Genomic DNA, 27,605 nt, shown 5'->3' with positions numbered 1-27,605 from the left:
ATTCCAATGCTTAACTAGCCACCCTCATAGACAGAAAGTTTTTCCTTTTCTCCAACCATAATTTCCTCTGCTGCAGGTTGAGGCCATTGCCCCTAGTTCCGTCACCTACTGCCACAGAGAAGTCTATCTTCATCCTCTTTGTGATCTCCCTTCACGTATTTGAAGGAAGTCAGCCATAGGGAAAAAAGACTGGATCTGAATTAGTTTGGGCTTTATTTTACTTTCCCAAGTAGGTGATTCTGCTCACCAGCATACAGTTTTTCTGTGACATCTAGTGCTGTCTTTGTCAGGTATATTGGAAGGGCTGCAGAAGCCTGGAGTGGAAAATTTAATCTTACGGTATGTTCATTTTGATTTATTGTATCCAGATTCTGAATGGAGAATATTAATATTAAACTTTGTATAGTTCCCTAATTGTATTGTAGCCTGTTCTTTGTGAAAATGCGGTGTCTGCTGGACTTATGAATGGCATATGAACAGATAAAATAACCATTAAATTAATAGTAGACAGTAGTGGTCTTAAAAGTGTGTGAAGAATGCTGAGATGGATTATTAGGTGCATTCTATGTTCAGCATACAATGCAATGAATCATGAGTGCAGAGATAGACATGAACTGGCTCTTGTAGGACCCAAACTTAACGTTACAAACAATACAAGTAAACAAGTTAAAAATCAGGAGAAGCTATTTGGAACTCTGTTAAGGAGAGGCACCAATGCAAATTCCTTCTGACACAGCTATATCTTTTTCTTTTGGCTGTAGTAAAGTCATTTTTAGGGGGTATATCATTACTGTAGGAACATTTGACCATGCAAGTAATATAGAATACAGCTGTATTTCAGGTTGGGTGTTTAACAATAAATAGACTTTTTAAAAAGCAGTAGGACCATTTTCAGCACAAGGCAAGCAATGATGACATTTCCTTTTTATCAATCTATTGATTGATTTTTTGATTGCCCTGTTTGAAAGTAACCCATTAAGCTTTTAAAATCATATATGTTGAAGGGAGAAGAGGATTTGTCATTGGTTCCACTTGCTCTCCTTTGATCTCAAAATTACCTCAATGAAAAAATAATTCAATATCCATCCCACCCATGGTGTATTATTTCTGCTATTGTTAGCAACCCAAATGTCAAACTGATTGACCTCCCACATTGTGACAATCATTAATGATGGCTAAAGGTATGAGAGAACCTTCTGAAACCAATGCAGTGAGCTGAAAGGAATTGTGGTTGACAACATTTTTGCCATCAGTGCTAAATCTCATAACAGGTTCCCACCTGACCATGGCACATGTCATACATCTTTTTCTTTTCTTGCTTTGTTAAGAAATTAAGTTTATAAGAAGACAGCCCTTATGTTAGAGAGGACAGTACAAAGGGAAAATAGGATGTCTTTCCATCCTGTACTCAGTCTGATGTTGGGATTTATCTTTGACATATAGATTGATATCTGTGAAGAAATTATACCAGAATTATCTGTTTTTAGGGTTTATTAACATTTTGCAATTCAGGCGATCCTCACCAGGATTCACAAACATGGACCAATTTAAGATTTTGAATGAAAAGTCTTTCTAAAATCTAATAATTTTCTTAGACCTTGACTTCACATCAGGCAACTTGATTTTGATTTGGAGACCTGAAGAAGAATGCACTGCATTCAAAAGCTTGTTTAAGTCTATCCCAACTATGTAGTTGATCTAATGAAAGGTACATCCCAAAAATCCTTGCCTCTTGCTAGGACCTATTTTCTGGACCACCCTGATCATTGTGGTTCCTCACTCCAGCATTACCATTGTTTTACTTCACCTTTCTGGGGTTAGTTGAGCAATGTGAGAGCAAAACACTCAGCTGTCTTGGAGCTCCTGTCTCAGCTGACTTGCTGGATTGGGCAGTGAAGGATGGGGGCTCAAAACACCAGAGTGCTCCAGGACTGTCCAGTTTTTGAACACCAGCACTAAGCACCCCACTGAAAGTAGAATAGAAGCGTTCATTTGAAAAAAATGGAGTGCTAATGAAAGATGTTGAAATTGGAACTGTCCCTTCGAAAGTAGGACTTAACGGTCACCCTATATATGCTATGCCATAGAACTGTGCAGGTGTATAAGACAGTTCTATACATCAAGCTATGGCCTTGAACCCAGGGCCTTGGCCTGCCCATCATGGTAGCTCGCCCCAATCTTTTGCCTCCCCAACAAGTTATAGGGTAGTCAGAACACTCCATCTTGGCCAAGGCACATGCCCACTCCCTGCCACCAGGATGGCCAGCCAAGGTCAGTTGACTTCTTACCCCTTCCCATGTGAGCCCCTGACCTGGAAGGGCAAGTGTCTAGGCATCCAGATACAACCTTGTATCTAGGTTGCTGTTGCACCCTTGGGTTGTGCTGCTACAGACTCTGATGGATTCTCTGGATATCTGACCTGGCAGGTCTTCTGACCTTGCATTCTGCCTGACCCTCTAGATACTCAGCTTGGCCTGACCTCCTGGGTACTTGATCTGGCTACCCTCCTGACCTTATGCTCTGCCTGACCCTGTGGATCTCCTGCTCGGTTCTCTGGACAGATCTCCTGGCTTCTGACTTCCTGCCTTGCCCCTTCATGACTAATAGTTTGTAGCAACAAGTCCAGAAATAGTCAGCAACCCCTATGTTGCTTACAAAATACATTTTATCTAGAATGGAAAATGAGAATGGAATGGAGAATGAGAGACCTGTTATAAATGAAGAAAGAGACCAAATAGAAAAGGGGATTTTGTTTAGCCAGCCCCATGATTCTTATGCTCCCTCAGAAGGGCATAGAGCTGGATTCTGATATCTGCTCTCAGGATTACTCCGGCCTTTAATTATTTTTTACGAGTGACTGTCTATGTAAAATGCATAAAGAGTTATGGGAACAAGACCCAAAGCCAGTACTCCATCCATCTTGGAGTAGCAAAAATGGTGGAGCTACAGAAGCTGCCTCATTTGCTCTTTCTTTATGGGCCTAGGACCTTACATTTTTTTAGCTACCTAGTTGCCCAGCTTCAACCTGAAAAGTGTAGGGTGCCCCCACCCAACCTAGCCTAGTGGTTAGAGGCCTCACCTGGGAAGTGTGAGGTATGCTGGTAATCTTCTCAGGATGAGGTAGCCTAAAACCCAGACCTTCCAATTCCTGGTTGAGTGCTCCAACCACTAGGCATTTTTTCCATCACCTGAATTCAGTACACATTAGATATGCTCATTGTGTCTCTCTAAGGCACCAGTTTTCAAACTGTGGGGCATGCCCCCTTTGGGGGGCATAAAGGAACATTGGGGGTGGGCACAGTATAGGGGTGCACAGGCAAGAGGTTTTCAAAGAGCTTGTGCCACTGTAGCCTTGCAGGGGGATGCAAGGGCAGGGAGCCCTGGGCAGGCTCTGCGAGTGGGCTGCTGTGCCTCTGGGAACCTGGGTTGGCAGGTGCGCAGTCCAGAGCTGCAGCGGGGCCAAGGCAAGAGGCCCTGGAGCCACGGCAGGGAAAACCCACCCTGCTGAGTCAAGCCATGGCAGCTGCTAGGATGAGGGGCACCCTGTGCCTGGCTGCACTGCTTCTCTGGGGTGGGGTGGGGGGTGGGGATAAGCCAATTTGTTACTCAGAGTGGGGCTTAGCTCAAAAAATTTGAAAACCACTGCCCTAGGGACTTAGGTTATGTTCTCCCAGCAGCAATATAAATTGTACCAGAAATCAGACAGTAGTGAGGCACTTCAGTTCTTTGAGTAAATCACTTCAGCTCATCCTCAGAAGCCCATTTATAGATGCCTAGGGAACCAGGCCAAACTGGAGGCGCCAGGTAATTTTTTTTTTTTTTTTAGGCTCCTAATGTGTGTTGTATCTTCTGGCAGTGTGCCAACTTGAATTACTCTTTGGGGCTCTAACGGTAGAATCCATCTTGCAACCAATTCTGAGTTGCCCAAATACTCTGGGCACATAAGTGCCTCCGTTGTAGGAAAAGGGATATCTGTGCACCTCCAGAGAGTGATCCTGTTCCTACGATGAGGGCATTTTGGTTGTCCATTAGTGAAATTGGATTCTGTCTTAGGGGTGCAAACTCTGCTTAAGCCCTGCTTTCTTGTATATGTACTGGCCTCTGGCTGCTTACCACTCCATCCAGAAAGAGCACACACCATCTGCAGACGCTTCCTCAGCCTGACGAAGGGTATTTGTAACCGAAAGCTTGCTAAGAAGAATTTTTCCAACTAGTTGAGTTGGTTTAATAAAAGATAGCAGATTTACCCAAAGAACCTTGTCTGCCTGTGTCCTTAGATCAATACGGCTACAACCTGCACCCCTAGGCCCTGGTTAGGTGTTTGCAGAACCAGTCTGAAAGTGGCCCTAGGTCTTTTTCACTGAAGTCTAAAATGTTCCCTTTCCTCTTTAACCCATCTGTAGAAAATGACATCTTTATCTATTGTTTTCCATTACTCTTTGAAGCACTGGTAGGCTATTCTGTTGTTCACTGGAATAAGTCAATGCACAATAGTAGTGTTCCCTTACACGTAGCATATAAGCACTATATTCCAGTACTTTTAGCCTTATTACTGTACAGTACATAGAACTTTTTAAGAATTATACTTTGGTTATACAGAATACCTTGTATTATACTTTTCCCTCTATTAAATAAGGATCTATATGAGCAGAAATTTAGACTATCACAGTAACATTACAGTGGCATTCATTGTATTTCCATAGTCATGTTAATTATTTTCAAAACCATATGAAAAATAATTAAGAGAATCTCATGTAGCTTTAGTTGGTTTTGTCTTATTTTTTTTCACAAATTGTGTCCTGGGACAGACTATACCATGTGTGCTGTTTTTCAGTAAACATAAAACAAAGATTACATTCCTTCTAGTAAATGGAACAAAGATTAGTATATTTGGGTGATACATCTGTAAGAGAGAAATGTCAAAATTTCCATTAGTAGTCATTAATATCTGATGTGTAGTATATTTAAATAGTGTTCCAGGTGATGGAACTGAATATTTTTTAAAGCAACAGACGAGTAGAAGAAAAATATTAATGAGACAAGCCCAAGCAGATAAACTTACAGAATTTCAACAGAAGTGAGTGAAAGAAATAGGATTCTTTTTAAATTGGGGATATGTCGTGTGTATGAGTAAAAACAAAGCTACTCATCATCAGTTAATCATATCAAACAAAATTCTGCAAATGTTTCTGCTCCCAGTAAAAGATACTATGTAAAAATAAAATTCTGGATAGTTCAGTGTGGCAATGACAAATGAAATGGCATTCATCCTGGACCACACATACTGTAAGTAAATAGCAAGGCACAGTTCCTTAGAAAGGAACTTCAATATCTGGAAATAATCCACCATTTATTTTAATTGAATTACTACTAACATGAATTCTGGCAGTGCAGGTAGAACCACGGTGAAGAGATTGTTTTTGTAAGTGGGGATAGGAGTGAGAGAGATTGTTTTTGAAGAAGATGCAACTTCATCTTCATCTGCAGCTTGTAAGTTGTGTGCAGGTTTTTCTGAAGCAAACACAGTAGTACTTTAATGGCACAGTTAAGTCTCAAGCCAGGTTTTAAATACTGTGCTTTGGCACAGGTGATGGATGGACAAATGGAAAGCTTCAAAGCAAGAAAATTTACCTGAAATAAGGTAAATGTCTCAAAGGTAGAGAGGCAAAGAAAGTAGAAAGGCACTGTCCAAAAGGAGCAGTTTCTCGCCAAGAGAAACAAAGAAGCAGCATAGTTGAGTGCAATGAGGAAAGGAGAGGAGAGTAAAGGAGAGGAGATTTTTTTTACAAACAAATATATATTTTTGGTTGACCGAATGTTCTAACTTTCTGAATAAAACTTTTATTCACACAGATTCACAGATCTGGATGAATAAAAGTTTTATTCAGAAAGCTGGAACATTCAGTCAACCAAATATATATATTTGTTAAATGTTTTCCCTTTAAAAGACAAAGAAATGGAAGTACTCTAACAAACCATACAAGCCTTGTTGACACAAATATAGAGCTATGTATAATGCTCTGTCCTCTTTCTGTGTAAAATGAGCTACTTGAAGGATAGCAAAATATTAATAGAATGATGATCCAGTTCAGGTTGGTAGCAACTGGATGCTATATCTGGCTTTTCATTGTTCCCTGTGAAGTATTTGGTCCTGGTCCAACATGTTCTTTCAGGTCAAAGTTGAAGCACAGTGGCAAATGCTACCTCTAGGGTCACATCTGTGTTGTCCTTGTTTCTAGTCTCCATCTCTGCACTCAGAAATCTGGTCTCCTTAACTGACATTGATTTTTCAACTGCTTTTTCCAAGGGTGGCTGCTTCTTTCCTTCTTATGCTTTGCCTGGAGTTGTCCCCTAAGGTATGGAACATCAGAGGTATTAAATGGTTTCTTTCCCTTCCTGGGATCTTGTCTACCTTTTTTCCTAATGATTTCCTTCTCTGAATTCAACATCAGTCTCTGCCTCTGTCTCTCAGCTCCATCTTTGGTGACTCAACTTCTGTGCTGACTTATTGCCTGATCCCATAAATTCCTTACTCTTGGCCTTCATTACTTCATTTAGCCATCAACCCAGATTGACCAAGTGGCAATTAACCTCAAATTCAGTAAGCACTACTCCTCTGATCTCTGTGTCACAGAGGATACTTGTCTCATCCTTACCTCACCTTCAAAACAAATGACCTGGCTTCCTCTTGACCACTTGCATGACATGAACAACTCCAAGTTTAAATATAAAAACAATACACATTTTAAAGGAAAGAGGAGATTGTAAATTCTGGCTGCTTCTGTTTAGGCTGAAGCAGCATCTTTCACTTAAACCATCACCCTTTTTAGGTAGTTTTCTTGTGTAGGAAACTCCGTTCAGTCTATTTTAGTGAGATTCCATGTGCACTGAAGAACTTGCCCATGAATACGGCTTTTCCCAGACTGGGACCTCCAGTTGTAGAAACTTTGGATCACATCTGATGTCAGATGACAAGGCAGTGAAACAATTAAAATTCTAAATGTTAATTCATCTCTTTCATACAACTTTTTTGCTTCATTGTTTTTCAGCTGAATCATTGTTTTATATTACAGGGTAGGGCTTGGCAACTTTTCGTCACCCCAGGCCACTGCTTCCAATACAGCCCACAGCAGAAATGGCAAATGTCCCCTCCCTTCTCCCACCACACCCCAAAAAGCCAAGCTGCCTGCACTTATACTGGCCACTGATCTCCTTCCCCAAAGGCAATGGAGAGGAACACATTTTGTGGCAAGGGTAAGTGCGCAAGAGCAGCAGGGAGGGCTGAGGAGGGGCGCGCTACACAGAGGATGGGCGGCACAGCACAGCTGCTTGCCTCAGATCCCCTAGGCCGCCCCAGTCTGGATCGGACCTTCATGGGCCATGTGCAGTTCCCAACAGTAAATTGCTGTTCTAAAACATTCTCGTTTTCTTATCTGCCAACTGTTCACAGTGCTGTGCTACAGTTTAAATACAGTGCAGTCTAAAACGTTGTGAAGTAATTATGTAAAAAGAGATGAAAAGCTAAATAACATGATAAATAAAGGAAAATAAACAAGACTACCATGTGTCATAATCTAAAACTAGAGTCTCTCAGCACCATTCTGTTTGGTGAACTACTACTGGTCACAGTGCTGTTTTAGTGAATCTGGGCAGTTATTTATGTATTCAGGTCACACTTTGTTCTTTTCTTTGCTTATAGCTTGAACCATACAAAGCATTCTCTCTAAGCAGATCTCAAGCCAAAGTCAGGTTAAAAACGTTTTATGTATTTTGCTGTATGCTGATGTCACCAGTTTGAGGATGCAAAACCAAATTCACCACTGTGCATGAAGAATCCATTAACATACATAAATAGTTCATATTAATGTAAATGATGCAGGTTTTTGAAAAAAATGCACATTCAACTTTCTTTTAAGTTCCTAAGTTTCCTTGTCTGTCAGAAGCTGGCCCATTTGATGGATGTATTTCTGCAGTTGTCCAGCTTCTACCTGCCTTTCCTTTCTCTCAATGTCTCACCTCTTCCTTGGTCACCAGGCTTACACAGCTTCTGGGTTTGAAAATGGCTAGGATTGGTGGAGAAGTGACACCTGTGTGGGGCAGAATGCACAAGAATGCTGCCAACAAGCTTTGCTTTGTTTCTTAAATCACCAAATATTATTAAAATTGAACCTCACCTTCTTAAACCTCCCCAAAAAATGTTTATTATATTTATCATAACATGCAGCAAATACAGTTTTGAGCAGTACCATAACCCGAGGTGGGCAAGCGGGGCATCAACCCTGGATGCCGATTCACATGGGACACCAGAATGTCAGCCTCCAGGATGCCGCTGCCACAACAGCCCCCATTTCAGGAGCTTGTCCTAAGGTGGCAGCATGCCCCAACTATAGCATCCCCTTCTCTTTCTCCACACCAGTCAGGGGGCCAAAACTTCAAGTTACACTTCTGATCTTGAAGCTTTTATGCATTTGTCTCAAAAAGATTTTTTTTTGGTTATTTATTTATTTTAATTTGGTCTTGGGATTTTCTCTGTTTCTGTTTTTATTGGTGCACTTCAGAAGCTATTGGCTTAGCATTTCACTGGGCATAGCTTGTGTTAAACCTGTAACTTTCCGTACAGAATCGTTTCTTGCTGATTTGGGAAATTCAGTATTTTTTGTAAGTTGTACTCTTCTTATTACATAAAAGCTTTGGAATTTGCCTTTCACTTTGTTTTCTTCTAAATATTGATTTAAACAAGGAAACTTATGCCAAACGCCATTTAATATTTTTGAAAGGTAGAGATTTCTTGGCATACAAAACCAATACAGATTCAAAGAAACGGGAAAGGAAAAATGTATGTTAGATCAACTATGCAGTCTCTATAGCATTTCTCCTATAAGTTCCTGATCAAGTCCTTTTCTCTACCTGTTATACATTACTAGTGTGTTGCATGTTACGTAGAAACTTTTTGTCTAGAATTTAATGGAAGAGCCTCTTCTAGCACTCTAAATAACCGAGGATGGATATCAGTGGGAGGACTTTCTTATAATCAAGTACTGTATTATTACACAGCATTAGTTGGTTTCGGTCCAGGTCCTTCCCGTCTTCTTGCATGACTCCGCTGTCTGTGGTATTTCTAAAGAATAATGATACTGACTTTCTCTCTGAAGTGCTTTGAGATACCCAAATGGAAAGTGCTGTATACAAGCCAGGCTTTAATATTATTGTCTACTATACTATTGTGGTATATGAGCTGCCGGACATGTATCCACATCACAAAACCACTATCACAATTGCCACTAATTAGAAACCTTGTTTTCAGCCTCCACAGAGGAGCCAACACTTGAATTGATACGATGATTTGAAATATCCACTCACCCCTAGAGGTGAGTTTGCCACTTAGGAAGCAAATTGGTGGATGCATTTGCAAAGCTTTCTTCACCTATTGTATGGCCAAAGAGCTTCAGTTTCCATGCATGACAGACAAGGGTTTTTTACAACATAAAATTGCTCAATGTAATTGATTTCTATGGGAGTTGAGGTCCTTGCAAGAAATGGTCCTCAGATGCTCATTTTGGTCATCAGGACCTCAGATGCTCATTTTGGTCATGATAAGCCAAAGTAGGAAGTGCCTTAAACAAAATACTTTGCAGCTTCTGAGCCAGGAAAGCCATTTGGAAGCTACTGGATAAAAAACACTGTAGGTTTCATTCTTGTCATAGAGCTTTAAAATAAATCCGAGTACCTATAGCACCAAAACTATCCTATTCTGTATCAGTGAAAAAATACAGTTATTATACAAGGGCCTCATTTTCAGTGGCCCTAAATAATCTAAAAATGTTGTTTTTCCAACTGTCTATCAATTCCTCACAACTGTGCTAGATGTAAGTCCATACATAGGCAACATAGAAAATGTATAGTGACTAATAGTAAAAGGATTTGTGAAGAGATTTATTTACTTTTAATTGAGTCTGCTCATTTGGTATGTACCCTAATTAACTCATTTTTGTTGTGGCCATATTGAAGGAAGCTGCAACCTCATGACCTTTTCTTATAATTATTACCATATTCCTCTTTTGAAGCACTGTTTTGATTATGTACTCAGAAAGATCTCCTAAAATACCCATAGCAGTGGTGTAAAGTCAGAATTTCCACTGTTTTGAACTCAAGAATAATAATCAAAGAGTCATTCTGCATTGATGTTCTTGGAAGTTAAGTGTAACACATGGTGCACATTTTCCTTTTCTTGTTAAAGCTTACAGAATGCCTAATTTTGCAGAAGCACAAGTCGTCTCACTAGAAATGCTGAAGAATAATGTACGAGGAAGATAATACAGTAGCATCCAAACATTTATGTCAAAGCTCCTTTGTGCTAGGTGTTCTACAAACACATCCTGTATCATCCTAGCATCGTTTAAAAAAAACCAAACAGAAATGGACAAGTAGCTTTGGAAGTTCTGGAGTTGACTCTCAAGAACACATGCTGAGCTAGTTGCATGGATTCCTCCCTCCCACCAAATTAGGCACTATTTTTATTACTGCTTAAACTGAACACGATACCTGACAAATATCTATTCAGCTAAAAAGCTGCCTACCCAATTCTGATCTATCAATGGAAGCAGGACTGTAGACCGGATTGCTCAACTTGCAACTCTAGGGGACCCTGGGTTATAGAGGCATCACCAGTACTTGTATAACATTTATTGCTCATGTTTTAGAAACTAGTAGTGTTCAGATCAAGTTATGTTGGCAGACAGAGGTTTGTAGCAGTAACTTGAGCTCTGTGGGGAAATGTGTTGTCTTGGCCTTTTGGGTGTTCCAGGTTGAATTATGTCATAAAACGTCCTCTCCTCCTGTTTATCAGGAAATCCCAACCAGTTCTCCTGTTTCACTCAATACGCATATGCTCAGCTCTGCAGTATTTGACTTGTTATTTATTCACCTGTTCCCCTTGTTGTCCCAGACACCATGGGGAAAAGAAGAATAAATTGCTCTGAATCTTGCACCCTTATGTTAAAGGGATCTCAGGTGGAAGTTGAAGATCCTTAACTAAAAGAGGGACTGCTCCATCTGCTACTGTACCTAGAGCAGGGGTCAGCTACCTACAGCCTGTAGGCTGGATCTGGCCCACAAAGAGGTCCAATCTAGCCCACAGAGGTCTGATCTAGAATGGGGGGTCATGGCACAGAGCTGTGCCATGCTGCTCATCCCCTCCACAGGTGCCAGCTGGTCTGCTGTGTCCATACTTCCCTGGCTGCAGAGGGGTCAGGAATCTGTAGTGAGGAAAACACAGATGCGGCAGAGCAAAGTGCGTGCAGACAGTTGTCAGCTGGCTGCTGAGGGAGAGATGACTTTTGGCCCTCAGCCACAGCTGGGTCGTAAACTGTGGCTTGCTGGCCCCTGGTCTGGAATATTCCTGAATGTATTTTCACCCTTTGATCTCTAAGTATAACAGTCTGTTATATTCAAGTGTAATGTATAAAGCTATGTCCCCTGGCTTATGCTGATACTTGGCTTCTGACAAATAAAGTAACATCACTACCATCCTCAAGCTCTACTGGTTCTCCCTTCATTCCTAGATCCAATTCAGAATTTTCCTCCATACCCTTGGTATGGCCTGTCTTGTAAAAATCATGATTTTCTACTCCTATCCACATTACCTGTCATTTAATACTTCCATTTTCTTTACACCTCCACACAAACTGTTAATATGAAAGCTTTTACTTCTGCATCTTCTGCCATCTGGAACAGCCTTTCTGTAATGGAAAAATCTATTCTTAAAACATTTAAGGTCACCTTTGTCCCTAAAGAGGACTCTTTCCTAGTTCTTAGCTTCTTAGTGCAAGAAAGTATAGAGCTCCTCAAGCCATTGCAGTTTTGATCCTTGAGGGGAATGGGTGCAGAATAGAGCTTGTTCCATCTCCCATCCCCTGATGGAGATACTGCAACCTTTTAGTTTAACCTGTGCCTTTGCAACCTGCAATTTCTGATTGATCAGGTGACAAACGTCCCTCACTAAAAGAAGCTATTGCAGATGCAAATTATTGAAAAAACTTGCTTCTGTAAGTGAGTAGTAAAAATTAGTGTAAAACTACCACCTCAGAAAGGTTTCCCTCAAACACCAAGGTGGGTGAAGTGAGAAGGCTAATTAATTCTTCAGAGAAGTAGATTACAGGTCAGTAAATTTCCCTGCTTTTACTTGCCTGAACTTCTCTGTCTACAGTATACGGTTTTAACTCTTCAACTTTATATAAACTCTAAAATGGTCTGTGACACTCTGAAAATGCCAGATGCACACAAAGGCATAGGTGCAGCAGGCAAACCACTGGCATGGTCAAATTACATACCTGGTGCATGTGGAATTCCACATACAGTAGCTAAGTAGAGTAACACATGATGGTAGAGGCCAGTTACTTTGGAATAGTGTGCATACCACCTGGTTTATTTAACGTGATTCGGTGGCGGGGTGGGGTAGGGAGGAACACCTTTTATTGATATTTGTTTGCTTCTTTTTATACTTGCTGAAAGATTTTGTCAAACTATTGCTTGCTACCAGTGTAAACTAGTCTCGCACAGAGTCATAAATAACCTTGTTTTTTCAAGTTTTGATATGGTGCCTAAAACTGTTCCAGTTTTCTGCAAGCCTTTCATAGTATGTCGTATGTGAAGCTTTAACCATGCAAGAGAGGCATACTTGCCATTTAGACTGAAGACTGAACCTGTTTCTTAAAGAAAGCCTTGTTTGATGTGGAGTCTGTGCAATCTGGGGCCAAAGGTGTTGCACTTATATGCAGTAATCTGTAGAATGAAATCCTTTTAAATGGCTAAATTAAGACTTTGTATTTATGCATGTTTTGGCATAGAAACAGAAAAGATAGGGCTGGAGGCAGGAAATGGATTGCCCTCCTGGAAATTTAATGACCAACTCTTTCCCTGTGACGTGTGTGGAAAAGTGTTTGGCCGCCAGCAAACATTGTCCCGACATCTTTCACTGCACACAGGTAAATCAGACTCCCTGGCCTTTCCTCTTACAGTGTTGGGCAACTTTCCTCATTTCTTTGCAAGTTAAGCATGAAAGGTATCTCTGATGAGAAAGTGGGTACTGTGGCAAGAACCATTCTCTACTTCTTTCCCCAAAAGTGGAGGAGCTAATTAGAAGCTAATTAATATTTTAATTTATTACAGTCCACCTAAAATTCATCTTTAAAAAATGGACAGACTGGAATCTGTCCCAGTATCCGTTTTTGGCAATAGATACCTTTTCTGGTAGCCACCACTTAAATCATCTTGGAAACAGGGCTCTGAAGAGAAGTAGGTTGCAAAAATATTTGAAAGGGTCGTGAGCATATGAAGCAAGGGTCCCAGAAAAATGTGGGAAAGCATGGGCTTCCTGTTGCAGGCTGATAGCCTTCCAGCCTGCAAGGAGCTGAATGGGGTGATTGGAGGCAGTGGGTACATATGCATCTGTGCATGCAGCTGCACGTGGCTGGCATGCTGCCAGGCAGGGTCATGGGAGCAGCCCCAGCAGCTGAATGCAGGTAAGTCCATGGGGAGTGGGAGTTGGAGGTCCAGACCTTGGGGATTGTCTGGGGGGGACCTGTGTGTGGGTCAGGGGTGTGTGGAGGGGATGGGTGTGTAGTGGGGTGGGTGCCTGTCAGCACCGGAGGAAGGTGGCTGGGTGCTGAGGCTGGAGCAGGGCAGGGATGCATAGTGGGGGTAGGTGCCTGCCCCTCCAGCAGGCAAAGGGGGCGGGGGGTTCTTCAGGGGACAGTAGGGAGCTGCGTGGCTGGGCTGGCAGCACTGGAGCCGGTGCCTGTACTCGCAGGGGCAGGGCAGCCAGGAGATGCTGCTTGGGGGTGAGAGGGGCCATAACCCGGCTGCCTGGCACAGCGCAGCAGCCCCAGCCCAAGGCAGGGGGTGCCACTGGCCTCCCCTCCTCCTCCCTCCAGCCCGCGCTGAGGCCAGACTCATTCCACTGTTGCCTGTATGAGCCAGAGCCGCCACAGCCACCGCGCTTCAGCCCATGTGGGATGGGGGCTGCTGGAGGCCCCCTCTGGCAGGGCTGGTGTGGGGACAGGACAGGGGGCTGTGGGTTTCTAGTGAGGAGCACCAGCTTGGTCCTTGGGGCTGTAGGTCAGACCTGGCCATCGATTGTTATAAATGGGTCCTGGTATAAAAACGGTGAGAACCACTGTTCTAGACAATATGATGTACTTTTATGTTGTTCATTTGTAAACTATATACCAAGGGTTAAAATAAAAAACTCCCTTAAATCAGCTGAAAATGAGTTATCTATATATAAATACTGAGAATTGCGATGGCTTTCTAGAGTTTTTTAATATCCAGGGAAAATCATTTGAGTTTATTCTGAATGCTGTAAAACTTTGAATGCAAATAAGTATGTCGGTGATTATTTGATATTTCCAAACTATGTCACTTAATGCTTAAACATACATTTAAGGTTGTCTGATGGGGTTTTTTTTCCCCCAGAAGAGAGAAAATACAAATGCCATTTGTGCCCCTATGCTGCCAAGTGCCGTGCTAATCTGAACCAGCATCTGACCGTCCATTCTGTGAAGCTGGTGAGTACAGACACTGAGGACATTGTCAGCGCTGTCACTTCTGAAGGCAGTGATGGAAAGAAGCACCCTTATTATTACAGGTGAGGAACCAGCACAGGGCTGTTCACCAGAGACCAGAATCCACATGTTTTATCTGCCTGTCTGCTTACTAAAGACAAGGGTTCTCCTTTTTGTTCCAAGGTAGAATTTAACTGAATATACTCAGCTTATGTTGGACTTAGGGTCAGCAGCAAAACCCAGATGGCTGCATCAGGTTTCTTGATCTTGCCAGTGATTGCAAAGGATCATGTACTTTGAGGCAGATGAGCCTTTAAAAGTCTTAGAATTCTTCACCATAAGAACAGATATATTTAATATGTTCTGCTGTATGTATGTAAATATGCTATCACTCACATAGCCACAGTAAGTTTAATAGTTCAGTGCTTCTACTTAATTTGGTTAGGTCAAGAAAATCAAACAAAATTTTTGGAATTAAATTATAACTATTAAAAATCTAACTTTTACCTTCTGTTTTTGTCTATTTTGATTGTTTTAGATAGGTACATTTTAATTCAGCTACTTTCATGTTATAAGGAGGACCCCAATTGTGAAGGAAAAGAGATGATCGTTAGAAAAGCCTGTGATGAAAAATGAATTGTACAGCTAAAATTGCACTTTTCAGAGATATTCACTAACACAAGCTTTGTCATATACTCCGAGAGCTTGTCATATGCACCTTATTTCATGGGCATCTTATTTTAGTCTAAATGCTTAGGACAGATCTAATTACAAAATCATAGAAATAAGAAATGAACAAGACCCATTAGATTATCTAGCTCATTTATGAATGCAAGATTTGTTCTCTAGAGCACATGCTTTCTAAAATGTTTTGACTTGTTTTAAATGTTAATGGACTAATGGAAAAATAAGAGGAAGACACGGAGAAGACATTTTAAATGAAAGGGCTTCCATCTGTTCCTTCTGAACATCGTCTTATTTATATGCTAGCTGTGGAATTTTGTAGAAGTGCTAAATACTTGCATTGCTGATGGCTACTTTCGTCCAGTCAAGCATGAGGAATCCTCAAATCCATTTTTACGTGTTTACATTTGGAGTGCCAGGCAGTTCTGCACAAGATCCCAGTCTGACATGGGAATCGTTCCAGAGCTTGACTGGCTCCTGGAGTGGGCAGCAAGCACTCAGCTTGTCAGTGTATCAGTCCTACTAAACATCTTGGCAAATCTGCAGCGCATCTTATTGCCCAAAGGAATCAGCTAGGTGATAAGCAGCATCTGGAATCTGTAGTTTTTAATTAACTTTATGATTATTTAGCATCATTATAGCATGTTTGGGATTGTTGCATTGTGTCTGGTCTTAATCAGGTTGGCATGGCCATCAGTTCAGAGTGTTCAGCATAGCAAAGAATTTTCCAATGAAAATTCAACCTTAAGGAAGAGGGGCAATTTAGGAATCAAGTTTTCATATGAAAATGAACAGAATGCACTTAAATTTGTTTTTGTTTTTTTTTGATGTTTCTAATTCCCTTCTCCCTGCAGCTGTCATGTGTGTGGCTTTGAGACAGAGATGAATGTCCAGTTTGTCAGTCACATGTCCCTTCATGTGGATAAAGAGCAGTGGATGTTCTCTATTTGCTGTACAGCATGTGATTTTGTCACCATGGAAGAGGCAGATATGAAGGCTCATATCAGCAGCAAGCACCCAGGTGAGGATCTGTCCCTGTTCCTATGATCTCTTCTTTCCTTTTGAGTGAAGCCCTTTACCACCTCATCCTGAGCACTATTTTTCTCCACTGAAGTGCCCCCAATCCTATAAAGCTGGAGTGAGTGAGTTCCCCCTCCAGACCTACACAAATTTGATGGTATAGAGATCCGTTTCCCAGACTGGGGAATAAATGAAGGACAGTATCTTAAAGTTTCTAGGAAGTTACAGTTGTCAGTATTGCCAATCTTATTCTTTTGCTTACTATTTATTTATTAGTTACTCTTTCATTAAAATTCTAAATTGACTCCAGTGACTATAAGGTGACTTGTTGGTATTAAGTGCAGGCAGCTGATCACAGAATGGCAGTATTTTGGAATCGGATATTACATTTCACTGAATTGTGCCAATATTTGAAGTTTTATCCCTTCCTTCATGGTCTGTAGACCGTTGCTGTTTAGTTAGGGCTCTTAGCAACTAAACTAATGCTGCTGTTGCTGCCTTTTGGTCCCAACTCCATATTAAATAGTTGAGGAAGTCATGATTCTGTTTAACTTCTGTGTTTTCACCAGTTCTGTTCATTTAATAGCAGAAGATAAGAATTCCTGCATTACCTCTTAGTAATGACAATTTTTGAATGAGCCACATATATTTATTCCAACTAATGAAGCCTGGCATAATTTAAGAAGAAGAAAATGGGAATGCTTTTAATTAATTTCTCTTGCAATATCACTAGTAATAAGGATTTTACTATTAGAAACTGACATTTTTTTCAGTAATGTATGAGGTAGAATTGAATCTAGCTCAATCTTTCATTGATTTGTTGCCTGCAGTTCTACCAGGAATAAAGTTAGGGGGGTTGTACTCAAGTTGCAAAAAGAAGCACTAAGTGTAAGTACTGAAATATGAAGCCACTGAAAGTCCATGCTGTACTGTGAGCATGGGCAGGCAACCCATCCCTCCTCCCATGGCCCTCCCTGGGGTTCTGTGATAGGGAGTTGCACCAGTACTGTAAGAAACTGCACATAGCTGCAGAACAAGTCACCAGCCAGCACTAATGAATTTATTCTCAAAATGACCATAATTATCCCCATTTTACAGATGGGGTTCTGATGCAAGTGGAGACTCAGTCACCTCATTAAAAATCTGTTGCTGAGCTCAAAACTGAACCTAGATCTGAGTCCCGTTATTGGTTTGGGTAGGAGATCACTTTTAGAATTAAAAAGCAACCTGAGATCTACCCTCCTCCCCTGCAGGTCAGTCTGTGGGGAGGGAAGTGGTGAGAACAGGCAGATCAAGGTTGAGGGAGAAAAAATTATTTGGGGGCATACCCCCTCAGCAAGTAAGTCTGTGGGGGAAGGGGCAGAGGGAGGGGAAAGAGCTGGCGGGGGGCAGATAGAGGCCCCAGTGGTGAGGGAGGGAGTGGAGCACAGGCAGGAGCAGGGGCTGGGGGGAGTGGGCCTGGCCAGGCCAGGTGATGGCACAAGTGTGGCATGTGCCCCACTCCCCACAGCGCCTGCTCTGCCTGTGCCCACTTTCTCCCTCACCCCTGGGGCCTCTATCTGCCCTCCCCCCCCACAGTGAACAAGGGAGTGGAGCACAGGTAGGCCCTGCACACCCAGGGCAGGCGCAGGATGGAGCTGCCAGTGGCTCATCTGGGGGGTGAGGGGAGTGGGGGGCATGCAGCTTGGGAGGACATGGGGCACGCATGCCCCCAGATCTGCTTGCAGGGTGAGGCGGGCTGGGGGGCATGCTCCTCAGCCGCATGGCTCTTGGGCTGGGCAGCAGCACTGGTGCTACGAACAGAGCCATGGAGTAGGGCTGCAGGCACCTGAAAAATTGCTGTAGTCCCCCTACCCCCTCACAACGTTGCTGCCACTGTGTGACCAGAGAGCCACGTGGCCGAAGAGCCACATCGGGAAGAGCCTGGTGCCACCCTGGCCCTATCCTGACCCGTCCTGTCCTGCATGCAGATCCAGGGGCCTGCATCCCTGTGTCCACCCCTCCCAGGCCCCCCCCACCTATGCCCCCCAGACAAGCTGCTCATGGCTCTGTCCTGCGTCCACCCTGACTGTGCAGTGCTGGCTCCTGCTCCACTGTCCCCCTCACTGCTGTGCACGCACCCCTCCCCACCCCTGCTGCAGCTGCTGGAAGCCTGGGGAGGGCCTAGGCCAAGCCAGGGGAGGGTCAGAGCCCAGGTGGCTCGTCCAGGTGCACAGGGGGACTCCTGCACTCACCCTGGCAGTGGCCGAGGGGGGCATCTGTTCCCCCGATCTGCGCACAGAGCTTGAGGTGCAAAGCCCAGTATGTAGTGACAGCCGCCTCTGCCCCGCGCACAGATCAGGAGGTTCCCGGGCCTCCGCTGGGGTGTGTGCAGTGCAGGAGCCCCCCTGTGCCCCGGACAAGCTGCCTGGGCTCTGCCCCTCCCTTGGCCCAGCTGGGGCCCCTGTCCCCTGCCCCACTTCTCCCTCATCATAGTGTGGTAGGGCGTGGAGTGGTATTGCCCCACTCACCTGGCCCAGTCCCCGTGGCAGGGGGACAGCTCAGCCCCAGCCATGTGTGTCCCACTGCTGTCCCACTGCTCCCAGACTGTGTCCTGGTCCTTCCACACGTGCATCCTGCCACTTCTGATTGTGGAGCCTCTGACGGTTGATTTTAAGTCTGGGGTGAGGACTCAGCATGCGCACGCTTCGCCCCCGCCAGACTAAGATCGACTTAATCTGGTAGGTAGATCATTAAGCCACAGACCCAAGTTTTCTATCTTTCTCACTTCTGCTAGCTCTCTGTCATTCTCCCTAGCCATGGTTTGTATTGTAACTGCAGAATTTGGGCCCACCTTATAACAACTTAAGATCCAAAACCAGGGGACAGATCTGATGCTTGTAAACACAAGTAGATAGATACGGTCTAAATAGCAGTTTGTTTGGGAATTTATTGGGTGTGTTTATATGCAGCACAACAATATGCAGGCATGAAATTGTATGTGAATTTTTATACAGGGACCACTGGCTCCTGTTTTAAAATTTGAGGCTAATAAAATGAATTTGCTTTGGTGTTCTGCAACCCAGTGTGGACCTTCAGAAATGCAAATTCAGAAACTCTTCTCAACATATTTAGAAAAGGTTCCAGGTAGAGTTCTAAAAATAACTGATTTTTTTATTTTCCCATGGAGGGTCTGACAAAATGTTTATTTTGATCCCAAATGAAATGTGGTTTGGCGTTTTATTTTCCAGTGATTCTGAACATTTATGTTTTTTATTTGTTAATAAATTCAAAGAAAAGTCACTTCAAATTAGAAAATGTAGAAGTGAAATGAATGGACTCTTTTAAAAGAATTTCAGGTGTTCTCAGAACAACAAAATGGCTAAATCTGGCAAGAATTCCTTAAATGTTTTGGTGTTGTCTACCTGTATTCTTTTCTGAAAAAAAAAATTGTCCACTTCTATTTACAAGTGCTTATTTTCAGTTATATATTTTACGGTCCCTCCTTGCAGCATGTCATCCCAAATCTTAGTCTGTCCTGCTAGAGAGCAGTCTTAAACTCTATCAGACCTTAGTTCTGGCAGTGTTTCAGTGGGAACTGCAGCCCCTTTAGCACACATTCAGTTTTAAAGAATAATATCAGATCTCATGTGTAAATTATCTTTAATAAGTGAGTATCCAAGAGTCAGACGCTGACATATTTGAGCTCTGCAGGTCTTTGTACTAGGTGAAAAAAAAAAGATATTTCTTTAATGAGTCACTCTGCTTTGAACTTTCTCATTTGGGTTCAGTAAGTGATGCTCATGGTACAGATGTTCAGAAGGCCTTAATTTTACACAGCTGTCCATTATTCTGAACACTGTTCCTGAGTAATGATATCACCATTTAATTCCTAACAGGAAAGAAGGTAATAGTCAAACAGTTCATATTAGACATATGTTTAAGAGATACTTACGTGGCTAAAAAGGCAGAGGACAATGCTGAACAAGACTGAACCATTACATATTGTGGCAGGTTCTTTGACTTTAAAAATAATATGCTGCTTACAAATATTCCTTGGTAGCTTATTGTCTTTCATTGCCTCTGTTGTGAAAAAGCATTCTTCATTCATCTTGCTGGCTTCAGCTATTCAGGTGTTGATCCAGCATATATTTGCGTCCCATGTTTAGTGTGGGAACATAGGGCTTGAGGGGATTGGCTAGTCCCCTACTGTTAAAGGAAGTCACATTTCATAATTCCATGTATACAGTTATTAATCTCAGTCTTGAAACTATTAGGTTGTTTGTCCCCAAACTTCCTATTAGAAAGCTGTTCCAGAGCTTCACAGTTCTGTTAGAGACCATTTAACTCCCAGGATAAATTTATTCATGGCCAGTTTAGAACTGCTTGCTCTTTTGCCAGCATTATCCATTAAGTTAAGTAGCTGCTCTCTTATCCTGCCATATACCCCACTGATGTATTTATAGAAATCAGATTTCCTCTCAGCTTCCATTCTACTAAGCCAAACAAGCCATGATCTCTTAGTTTTTTCTACTCAGGTTCTTCATTCACCTGATATCTTAAAACAGGGGTCAGCAACATTTTTGAGCACAGTACCAAAAACACCCTCAACCTCAACTTGTAAGATGTTGGCGTGCCAGGATGGACAGCAGCTGAGCTACAAGGGGCCCGATCCTTGTTGTGACAGCACAGCCCTGGTCCCTTCCCTGCCATCTTCCCCAAGGCGTGTGTGCCAAGCAAAATCTCATTTTCTTTTATGACCAGGTGACTTATCACCTGGACAAGGGGGAAGAGATCAACATCATATACCTGAACTTTAAAAAAGCCTTCGATCCGGTATCCCACGATCACCTCTTGGCTAAACTGGCTAACTGCGGCCTTGACGTCACCACGATTCGCCACCTGGGGAACTGGCTCCGCAGTAGGACCCAGAGGGTGGTGGTTGACGGGAGTCAATTGTCTTGGTATGCTGTGACCAGTGGGGTCCCACAAGGCTTTATCCTAGGGCCTATACTGTTTAACATCTACATCAGTGATGTGGACATTGGTGTCAAAAGCGGACTGGCCAAGTTCACTGACGACACCAAACTCTGGGGTAAAGCATCCATACCTAAGGACAGGCAGGTGACCCAGGCAGATCTGGACAGACTCACGAAATGGGCAGACAAGAACCTGATGATGTTCAACACCGAAAAATGCAAGGTTCTCCACCTTGGGAGGAAAAACTTGCACCATGCTTATAGGCTCGGTAGTGCTACTACGCTGTTTAGCTCTACAGATGAAAGGGACTTGGGGGTCATGGTTGACCACAAGATGAACATGAGCCTTCAGTGTGATGCTGTGGCTAGTAAAGCAAGCAAAACACTGGCTTGCATCCATAGATACTTCTCAAGCAGATCCCGGAACATCATTTTCCTGCTGTACTCAGCCTTGGTGAGGTCACAGCTGGAGTACTACATCCAGTTTTGGGCTCCGCAATACAAAAAAGGATGTGGAGAAGCTTGAGGGGGTGCAGAGAAGAGCCATGTGCATGATCAGAGGTCAGGAAAACAGACCTGATGACAAGAGGCTGAGAGCAATGGGGCTATTCAGCCTGCAAAAGCGCAGGCTCAGGGGTGATCTGATAGCCACTTATAAGTTTATCGGGGTGTTCATCAGGATCTGGGGGAACAACTGTTCACCAGAGCCCCCCCAACGGATGACAAGATCGAATGGTCACAAACTCCACTGCGATCGGTTCAGGCTGGACATAAGAAAGAACTTCTTCACTGTCTGAGCCCCCAAGGTTTGGAACAGACAGCCATTTGAGGCAGTTCAAGCACTTACTTTGAACGCCTTCAAAACATATTTGGATGCTTATCTTGCTGGGATCCTATGATCCCTGTTGACTTCCTGCCTCTGGGGCAGGGGGCTGGACTCGATGATCCTCCGGGGTCCCTTCCAGCCCAAATGTCTATGAAATCTATGAAAATGCCTTCATGTGCCATGCTCTGGCACCCATGCTGGGAGTTGCCTACCCATGTCTTAAAAGCCCTTCTCTGCACCTGTTCCAGTTTGAATGAATCTTTCATGAAGCTGAGTGACCAAAATTATACAATTTATTCCAGATATAGTCTCACAAGTGTCTTGTACCATGGCACTATGACTTTTGGTGTCTCTACTGGAAGTATCTGCTTGATACTACTTTGCATATTTGTCATCACACTGGTGGCTCATAACTGCCCTTGTTCAACTTGTGCACTCAGGTTTTTCCTCTATCAGTACCAAATGATAAATCCCCAGTGTGCAAGACTTTTGGGGCATTTATAAACATGCTCTGGCAGGTGGGGGGTGCTTAATTAGTGCAGCTCTGAAAGCCATGCTAAGTAAAGCACCCAGAGCATCCTGTGTATCAGTGTCCCTGCACTGAAAAATGGTGGTGGGGAGCTTTAAACTAAAGCTTACTGTTACATTTCATTCCATTTTTATTACTTAAGTTCTTGGGGTCATTTGCTCCTACTTATAGGATATTTTGGTTCTCTGTATTGACAGTTTTCTGTCTTCAGTAAACTCTCTTGGCACACTGCTTCCATTTTAACTTGGCCTAATACTAACTTTGCTTAGACTTTAGTTAACCATTATCAATCACGTGCACAAGATTTAAGTTTAAGTGAGATTCTGTTTTACATACAGCTCATTGCTGCCGCTCCCTCCCTCCCTCCCACACCACCTCCCGGCACTTACCCTTGCTCTGGGTCTCATAGGCTCTGGCCTTGCTCCAGCTCAGGGCTTGAAGCATGCTCTTACTCAAGCCCAAGCCTGGTTTGGCAGTGACAACAGTATGGCAGTTCCAGCTCCAGGACCTGGCCAGAGCTGCCACTGCCACAGCTGCTATTGGGACAGGCTGTAGCTGGAGCAATCACATACTCCATGCCCCAGGCTGGAGCAAGACTGGAGCCAGGATAAGGAGTAGGAGGACAGTGGCTGCTGGGGAGAAGAGGGCTCAGGGCTAGAGGGGTGGTGGTAAGAGGCAGCTGAGGACAGGCACAAGGGCGCAGGCAGAAGGGGGGGCAGGTTGTGGGAGGCAGGCAACAGCAGCAAGGTGTTGAGGGGCAATGGGCAGGGGTCAAGCTATTTGACCCCTTCTACTGCCTGTCCCCCCTACTACGTGCTGCCCCCCTGCTGCAACAGTGAGGCTGGGGGATGAATTTAAGATGACCCTCCAAAAATTAGATTCTGTACATGGGAAATTATAACAAGTTTATATATTGTCTACATATAGAATCTAATTGTGTAGGGTCGTCTTAAATTCAGGGTCATCTTGGTCTTGGATTCAAGTAATAACCTTTTGCAGTCATTCCCATGAAAGTCTATTCAGGCCATCTTTTTTAATAGTCTCGCTATTACATAAATGTCTGGATTTTCCAGAATTATCCCAGAAATAATTGGCTGTGCTCTGTTGATGACAGTGATACACTGGTACACTCTAAATGCGCTAACATCTAAGCACAAAGAACCATTTTTAAAGTAGTTGGATGAAGATGCAAATGAAATCAATGCAAGTTAGTGCTTTTGCAAATTTCCCAAGAGTTTTTTTTAGGCACCTAAATACCTTTTAAAATCTAGACCCTGGCATACTAACCCCAAAAAACTGGTGCAGAGAGCTTTTTATAATAATACACACACAACAAGACTTTGATCTTTCTTCTCTCTTACTCCAGATGTCAAATCCATTAGTGGCTTGACACCAGGGATGACTTGAGCTCCTTGTCCGTTTTCTCCTGCCAGCAGGACTAACTCTTTGTAAGCGCTTATGGTTCCATCTCTCGCCTCCGATGTCTTGGAGCAGTCTGGAGCATTGATGAAATAGAAATTAGCACTGGCCAGAGAGCACATGTGGTAATCAGAGAGAAAGGTTGTGGGAAAGACTCAAATTACTATGGAACTATACAAAATGAATGGGACAACTAGTTTGATTTTTCCTCCTTGATTTCATCACTAAAATGAACACAAAGAGCCCACAAAGTGAGTTAGAAAAGGCTTAGCTGAAACAATGATGAAGTACCCATATTCCTAAGCCTTTAGGTGAACAAAAAGCAAAAGTTTTACAGGAGCTTTGAAAATTTACAAAGTGACTGATTTCTGCTTGGCTCTATGTTCTATGCTAATTAAAAATGTTTCTTTGTTTCACCTTTTCTCAAGCTGGTTGCAGGCAAAATTATGTATTCCCTTCTTACTGCCCCCTGTGGACAAATTGATAGTTGTGCTGTTATAACCTCTTGTAATAGGAAGGAAGGCAAAGTAACCATGATACTTACAAAGCAAGCTTACTTGCCCAGAAGTGAGTTAAAAAGTATTTTTTTTTCCTTCTGCCTTTAATGCAAGTCACTTCTTCCTGGAACTAAGAAAACATGAGATAACTGGAGCTGTATCACAATGATGGAGTTCTTCTCTGTATAGCAACCAGTAAGTTTACTTTTATTCTTGTTTTCCAGCTGAAGAGAGGAAGACACCTAGTGAATCAAACAGCCCTTCTTCATCTTCCTTGTCAGCACTTAGTGATTCTGCCAACAGCAAAGAAGATGCAGATATCGCCCAAAAAAACAAGGGTTCGAACAATCTGGTAGTCATTTCTGTAGTGCCTGGTAGCCAGACCTCATTGAACATAGAAGAGAAGTCAGAGAAAGGTAAAAGAAAGACAGGCTGCCTTTTTGCATACGAGCAAACGGGATAAACTTTGCCATGTATCCTTCTTTTTTCATTTTCAGGCTTTGAATGTGTTTTTTGTAACTTTGTCTGCAAAACAAAGAACATGTTTGAGCGCCATTTGCAAATCCACCTGATCACACGGATGTTCGAGTGTGACGTGTGCCATAAGTTCATGAAGACACCTGAGCAGTTATTGGAGCACAAGAAATGCCACACTGTCCCCACTGGTGGGCTCAAGTAAGGAAAGCAAGTACACAAACTTTTACTGTGTTAAGCACCTCTAATACCATGGGGATAAATTTTGGGGGACATACATTAAAAGGAGTGAGTTAAGATCCTATGCTCCAAAGTCAGGGGCTGTCATTTTTACTTTTAAGTAGTTAACACAATCCCAATATCTTTGGCTCTATGTAGTTTATTATTATTTTTATGTTAATGAGGCTTAGGGTGCCATGTCATGGACCAAGATCCCAACAGAATAGTTGCTGCACAGACTAGATAAAAAAAACACAGTCACTGCCCCCAAAGAGACCGAAACCTTAATATTGGATGAGAGGACAGACAGGAGAGTTCAAGGACCCAGCAGCCTAAATGATCTCTATTTTTGGAGGCATCCCAGCAAGGGGAGTTTAGAACTGAGTTTGAAAGCAGTCACCACAGGAAGCCATAAATGCAAAGGATGACCATTTCTTTGAGGTAGTTTGTTAACCTGGCTTTCAGAAGAAAAAAATAATATAAAAAGTTCAGGCCAAGCATTTACAAAACTCTTCACCCTGAGATCAACAGTGTATAAACTTGTTGTTGAAGTAACAAAACACAAAATATCTTCTTAAAAGGCAACTTTCTCAATTATTCATCAGCCTTTTCAGTTCCTAATGCAATGTCAGTCCTCACTGGTAATCATTAAAAATTCTTCCTGTTTTTGTTTCTATACTGGAGTAAATAATCTCTAAACCTTTCTGTGGGGCTCTCTTTATTTTTGTTTCTCATTAAATATTTTTTGGAATTGAGAGAAAGTCAAACAGTGGGTCCCTGTTCTATTTTATCTTAATACCTCAAGAAACATCCTTAGTTTGCAGCTGCATCAGTAGATTTTGTAAAGTGTTTTGGTTTGGGTTTTCTCCATTGCAGTATTATTGTCATCTCTGGGTATTTTTCTTGATTTGCCTGCTGAAGTATCAAATACCCCGATGCTTTAGTCCTTTTTGTTTCATTATTTATTAAAGTTGTATTCTCTGTAGATGTAACAAGGAAGGCACTGCATGGTTTAGCTACTCACTTATGTACACATATCCTCAAGCCATACAGTACAATATAATTTATAAATTACTGAATAGCCATCAGCCTTAATTACTCTATAAATTATAATGTGACTGGTAAATGAAGGCATCAGAATATCATGATACCCTCTGTCAGAGCAGTATTTTTCTGACCATGTGAATGAATTAATTTGCTTGAAAGGATAATTGTAATAGTATGAGTCAGAGAAAGTCTTTGTCTTTGGCTGAACTGCAATAGAGAAACCAAGCAGGGGTCACAGAAATGTCCTTAAAATGTAACAGACTGCAGATGTCTACATTAGTTCTCTGTGATGGAACTGCTTGTACTGTATTTCCTGTTCATATTGTAGATAATACAGTATTTTGTGCTATAGTTCAGGGTAGTGCAAGGATTTCAGAATTGTCTCAGGGAAGTCCAGATTTATGTAGGTGTTTCTGTGTCAAACCTGGGCATTAGGTTACTGCATTAAATTGCAACTTGTCCTCTCCTTTTACCATTCTCCCTTTTAAGAACATTTCATTGGTGTTGAGAAACAGGATTTGTCCTTTAAGAACTGTTTACATAGATCTCAGTTTCTAGAGCACATGTATGGCTTCGGGGCCAAGCAGTGACTGCTGGGGGCTCCCTGCTTGCTCTGTAGTGAGCTAGATAATCTGTATAACATGTTATAATACTCTTGCCCCAAGTCTCTGTTTGTTCCAACCACTGCAGGCACTGAGATTGGAAGTAGTTCAACCCAGGGTGAGCGTCAACACATCAGAACTTCTGCAAGTGTCTTCTTTTGCTGCACCAGCACAGGATTTTAGTTTTGGCTAAATCTGTGCCTGCACTTTGTGGATTTTTTCCATCAGCCAACTGACTCTTGTATCCAGCTCAATAGATCCATTATTTAGGGTCTCTGTTCAATTCTGATGTGGTGACTGAATCTGGAGAGAAAACCAGATTTAAAAGTACATAGCTTGCAAGAATGAGATAGCTGTCTCAGACACTTACACTAGTTGCTTATTCTGCTTGGGTGTGATCAGCGTTGAAGCTGTCCCCTATACCCTGAAAGGTAATGGGAAGACTTTGAAGGCTTCTCAGTTTAGCTCTAGCAGTACAGCTAAGTCATCTCCTTGCCCTTCTTTCAGTTGCTCAAGCTAGAGGCAGATTGAGGGCTGGATCTAATAAAAAGGCCCAAAGAGATCTAAGGATCAAGTAGAATTGTATTTTTCTGCCTCCTGATGACCATTGAGGATTTGGAGAAAGACCAGAAAACTCTTCCATCGTTCTTCTGTTCCTACCCAGCTCCAGAACAAAATCTAAGATTCTGATCCAAAGAGGAGTTAGCACCAAGAGAGGTAGGTATGTGTGATGTCTTGACATCTGCTCCCTTGCTCTGGTACTGTTAAT

General features: G+C 42.6%; 1 protein-coding gene across 6 annotated transcripts in view; it reads left to right on the top strand.

Annotated features, from left to right (window-relative positions):
- The window catches only part of ZNF827 (zinc finger protein 827), a 152,797-nt gene that overhangs the window by 119,214 nt on the left and 5,978 nt on the right, over nt 1–27,605 (top strand). For 2 of the 6 annotated variants that reach the window (XM_090036343.1, XM_090036341.1), the window contains exons 9-13: nt 12,846–12,983; nt 14,473–14,644; nt 16,100–16,266; nt 24,719–24,910; nt 24,992–25,169. In XM_090036343.1, coding sequence (XP_089892469.1) covers nt 12,846–12,983; nt 14,473–14,644; nt 16,100–16,266; nt 24,719–24,910; nt 24,992–25,169 — 847 coding nt within the window. Of the gene's footprint in view, nt 1–12,845; nt 12,984–14,472; nt 14,645–16,099; nt 16,267–24,718; nt 24,911–24,991; nt 25,183–27,343; nt 27,554–27,605 lie in introns of all 6 variants that reach the window. The other 4 variants (XR_016440763.1, XM_090036342.1, XM_090036345.1 and 1 more) reach the window with 4 other exon arrangements.

This window comes from Crocodylus siamensis, chromosome 2 (genome assembly GCF_052110815.1).
Source record: "Crocodylus siamensis isolate JL-2025a chromosome 2, ASM5211081v1, whole genome shotgun sequence".
Classification (NCBI taxonomy): domain Eukaryota; kingdom Metazoa; phylum Chordata; order Crocodylia; family Crocodylidae; genus Crocodylus; species Crocodylus siamensis.
Note: the sequence above shows the minus strand (reverse complement) of the source record. Positions and strands in the feature narration are given on the sequence as shown.